Source organism: Callionymus lyra, chromosome 4, assembly GCF_982586985.1.
Source record: "Callionymus lyra chromosome 4, fCalLyr1.hap1.1, whole genome shotgun sequence".
Lineage (NCBI taxonomy): Eukaryota > Metazoa > Chordata > Actinopteri > Syngnathiformes > Callionymidae > Callionymus > Callionymus lyra.
Genome location: NC_141821.1, coordinates 29874886 through 29879604, shown reverse-complemented (window position 1 = coordinate 29879604; position 4719 = coordinate 29874886). Strand labels below are relative to the sequence as shown.

The window sequence follows — 4719 nt, the reverse complement described above, 5'->3', positions numbered from 1 at the left end:
TTTGTGGGTTCACAGTCTGACAAACTTCTGAGCAGCGGTCTGGCTAAGACGCTAACACCGGAAATCCAAAATGGCGACACCATATCCGCTGCTTTCAGAATAAAAGCCCATTGAAGAACAACAACATCCGCTGTTATTTTGTTGCTTTTAACAAATAATCGATGAAACCTCGTTGGATCATATGTCACTGCACTTAAGTAAACATGTGATTACACAACCGTTTTTATCAAGAGTAATTACGTTCAAATTTTCAGAAAATATTTCTTCACATGTTTTGTATTCAATATATTTAGTATTTTAATCAACAGTTATACATCTTTCGTACCAGCATATATGTAAAAAGGTTTAGAATAAGCAATGCAAACTCAAACTTCACTCATAATTTACTCACCCTCATGTCGACCAAGGGTTGGGATTAGGGTTGAGCAGTAAATTACATTTTAGAGTTCTAGGCAAAATGTTAAACGCTCAGTGGTCTTAGTCTTCATCCTCCTCCAAAAAGACAAACTTAAAATCATCTCTGTGGTGCTCGTCTGTAACGTCTTTCTTGTATTGAAGGCTCGACATAAGGAATAGTCCTGGAATAATGTATAGGTTTATATTTTATACATGTTAAGAACCAATTTTCTGACCAAGACCCTCCGTGGATAAGACACATTGATATGTCCTTATGTATGAACATGTGTAGATGAGTATGTGTGTTAGTGTGCAAATAGATTTGTAGAAAAGTGCTGGATAAACAAATGAAAGAATTAAAAAAGAATGAGAACTAATCTGATAAACCTCAATAAGATGCCTAACTATATAATACTTGAATGTGGTTGTACTCGTCATAAAATTGATGTGTTTTAGAACAAGTCGATTAAATGATCCCAGGATGATTCGGGTTAGGGAATGAGAGTGATTGAGAAGGAAGGATGAGGACACAGAAGAAGGACCTCAGCAGAGAGCCTGAATAGCAGCCAATAGGAACACAGAAAGGCTTGTCAACTGTCCGGGGTTGGTTAATATAAACAGCCCGTCAAGACAACTACTGGCTTTTTCTCCGGCCAAGTCCGTCTGCAACTGGTTCCTCATCCTTATCTCTTCAGCGAGAAGCAAGCGTCCATCCGAGTTCCGCGTCCTGCTAAACTCAGGTCGTCGTCGTCATCTCTCATCTGTTCTTGTCCCAGCAAGCTGCAACTTCAAAGTTGTGGAAAGTCACTTCAGATACGGTTGAACCGCCAAGAACTTTCCCTCAGCAACGTGAGCATCTGCTTAGAATTAGGTGGAAAATCTCTGGTAAAAACATCCTTCAATCATTTTGCTCACAACACACCTCATGCAAATCCTTACAAACATATTTTATTTGAAAAACAAAACTTTCAATATACTGTATAAAACTGATATAATGTACAGGCAACACGACATTTAAATTCTTAATGCTCCTCTTGCATGAGGAAAAAAACAATCACTAAGGCAGATCAAATAGTAAAAATGTATGAACAGCAGACGCTGGGCGATAAAGCCATGTGCACACATTTTTAGAAATACAAAAGTTGTAACAAAAACATCAAAGTGTGGTTTGAAGAACAATACAGAAATATTGGAGATGAAAATACTATCACGGTTTTAACATTCATTTCCTCCATATGTCCATCACAGTTAAATAAAAACATTAAGGAAAATGTAGAAAAGTGTTTTGCTGATGTTCACGTAAAGAAAAAAAAACAACAACTTAATGGAACATCATAGCAGCATCAAGGCGCTACATATTTCTGCAACGACAAAGAGTTTACGTCTGATGTAGACGTAAATGGTCATTTCTTCTGTGTGCTCATCTGTTTGAGTTGAAGCTTCTTCTGGTAATAAGCCTGGTGATGGGGGTGAGAAGAAGACAACATAAATAGATGTTAAAGCGATAGAAAATATCACTTGTAATGCTGGATGGATGGTATGTACCTTCACATTGTTACAGTGCTTTTGGCTGGAGCAGTGGTCTAACATAGCCCTCTCATTGACGTAGAACGTGGTACAAATACTGCAGCAGTACCCGGTCTTGAGCTGAATAAATTCCTGACCTATCGGAGAGAAAAACAATTATAAAGAGGGTAAATAAGGTTGTTCAACCATCCAGCGTGAGGAACAATGTCTCGACTGTCTCACCAAAAGGTTTGTTCGATTTGAATTTGGCTAGTTGGTCAACTGCACCAGAGGAGGCTGGGGGACAGAAACGCTTTCTCTCAGGAACATCCGTCTTGACTTCTAGCTTGGTGTCGACTGCTGACATAGTGAGACAAAAATCCGTTGATTTTTCCAAAAAAGACGAGAGGACCACAGAAACAGTGGGATAAGGTCTGATCTATTGAAGAAGTCCAAGGTGGCCAGTTCACTTAACACCATCCAAGTGTCCCAACAACAGGGGGAGCCAAAAACGTATTTGTTAATTTGACTTCTCTGGAAAAATGATTAGAAACCAGAATCCTTTCTGGTCCATAACATTGTTGCAAATTCCTACAGAGTTTTTCTATGGATTTTGCATAAAAGCCAAAGGTTGTGGTTTTCTTTGACCTTGGATTGTCCCAGACAAATCTCTTTCGTGTCCCTTTTTTGTGGTCGACACTGTGAGGCAACATTAAAAACCTGACCCTGCTTATCTAGCTTGTCAATGTTTCGTACTACTTTGACTGTCAAAAGGGGAGAATGATGGTGTGTTTACGGTTATCCGAGGTAATTATCGAGTCCTAAAGTTTTCATCTCTGAAAATAGGTTCAGAAGTTTTATAGTTAAGAAAAAAGAAACATGTTTATACCGACCTTTGTTGTCCTTGTGCAGGCGTTTTAATGGTTTGGTTTTTCCTTTCTTGTTTGGCTCATCCACGGCTTCAATTGATACGTTTCGTAATGTCTAGAGAAAAAAGTCTTGAGTAAAATACATTTTAAATGAATTGAACATTTTTAAGTTTCACCTGTGCAGGTTGTTCTCTTCCCTCTTCTTCTTTTGTGTTTTTTTCATGCAGATCACCCTGAAGGATATTTGGTCTCTTGTTGCTAATAATGCTCTCTGTAACAGGTTTCCTTCCATCGACCTCGACCGTCTTCGGGTCAGTTTTCAATAACTGGTCAGTTCTGGTACTGGAACGGATTCCTCTTTTTACAGATTGGTCTGAAGCTTCATTTATCAATTCTTCTTTTATACAGGTAACACTTCCCAGGGAGAGATCTTTGTAAGGTTCTTGATCACTTTCCTTACTTGTGTTTTTTTGCAGGATAATGCAGACTTCCTGAATTTCTTCTTCCTTCTTCCACCTTCCCCTTTTTTTGTTTAGACACCCAGATGGAGTTTCTTTGCTTTCAGCAGCCTCTTGCTTCTTCACCTCATCATTATGTTGTAGAACACTTTCGCTCACTGTGATCTTCTTTGGTCTTCCTCTTCTGCACTTGTGATCAGTATTGGTGGGAGCTAATACCACTGATGTCACTTCCCTTTTCACGCCGCTGTTTTTTATCAATGCAGTGCTTCTAGGTGAGAGTGAATGACTCCTTGTCATCACTCTTTCTTTCCGGGACACGTTGGTTTCCTCGGTCAAAGGTTCGCTCGTAAAATCAGTCACTTGTTTCCTTTTTGAAGACCTTGTGATCATCAATTTAGCTTTTGTTGAATCTTCATCAGGAGCACCTAAAACATCCTTTTGTGGAACCGGGTCAGTGTGTTCTGGCGTGAGATTCCCTGTGATTGATCTGTCCTCTGCTGTGGAACATCTTTGGCCAACTGTTGACTCAGGTCGACTGGCAGTTTGATCGTCTAGTCTCTGGATGGTTTCTGAATTGATTTCTGCCTCATCGCCCTTCGATGTGTGGCTCTGCTCATCTGAACATTCGTCACTCAGGGAAGTATCAGAGTTTTTGGACTCTTTTTGCTCGTCATCTACGTCATTGAACGAGTCCAAAGATTCTCCAGTTGGCTCGTTCTTCTCTGCTTTAGACCCATCAAGTTCCTGTAGTTTCTCATCTTTACTAAAATCATTTACAATTGAAGTTTGACCTTCCTCTTGTGAAGAACTTTCCTCAATCACATCAGGAACTGAGACGTTACTATCGTCGATGGCTGATGTCGGTTCTTTCCGGCTGTCGTCCTTTAATCCCTTTCCATCTAATGTTGCCGTGTCTGCTGTTGCTCCTTTCTTTTTCTCATCATTCTGGTTTCCACAGATTGATTTCACTCCATCAGCTGCTTGACCGTCTCCCTGTGTTGTAGCACAATAGCCGTTCTTTTCCGATTGAGCAGTGGCTGCCTTGAACCCACAACTTTGGGATTCTTTGTCAGATTCTTCTGTTGTGGATTTCCAGATGGTTGAGTTGCCCATCACTGTGCATTGAGCATCGACCTTCTGATTTGGAAATTTTTCAGAGATTTGATCAAGAGCAACAACAGCAGCAGCGTCAGGACTAGGTGTGGGTTGAGACTCGTCATCGGTAGTCTGTTTGGGTTTAAAAAGATGAGGTTAGAAAACAACAAACTTAAAATTATACAACAAACATTTAACAAAATAACCATAAAGGTTTAGTTTGACTTTCACGTGAAAAAACATTGTTGCTTTTCATAAACATTCTCCTTGTACACAAGTTTGTCTTCTCCTTTCTGAAGTCCAAATATCTCCTGCTACATTAATCTGTAGACCGTAAATGAGGAAAAACCTGCACATGGTTAACACCAGGTAAGCCTTGAAGTGAAACACTC

General features: G+C 39.8%; 1 protein-coding gene across 5 annotated transcripts in view; it reads right to left on the bottom strand.

The window, feature by feature from the left end:
• Positions 1-1328: 1328 nt before the first annotated feature.
• The window catches only part of LOC148082463 (uncharacterized), a 38744-nt gene continuing 35353 nt past the window's right edge, over positions 1329-4719 (bottom strand). For 4 of the 5 annotated variants that reach the window (XM_087789640.1, XM_087789644.1, XM_087789642.1 and 1 more), the window contains exons 37-41: positions 2948-4459; positions 2796-2886; positions 2146-2262; positions 1942-2060; positions 1329-1853 (exon numbers count right to left, since the gene is read on the bottom strand). In XM_087789640.1, the coding sequence (XP_087645766.1) occupies positions 1800-1853; positions 1942-2060; positions 2146-2262; positions 2796-2886; positions 2948-4459 (1893 nt within the window). In that variant the 3' untranslated portion in view covers positions 1329-1799. The remainder of the gene's footprint in view (positions 1854-1941; positions 2061-2145; positions 2263-2795; positions 2887-2947; positions 4460-4719) is intronic. The other variant, XM_087789643.1, reaches the window with a different exon arrangement.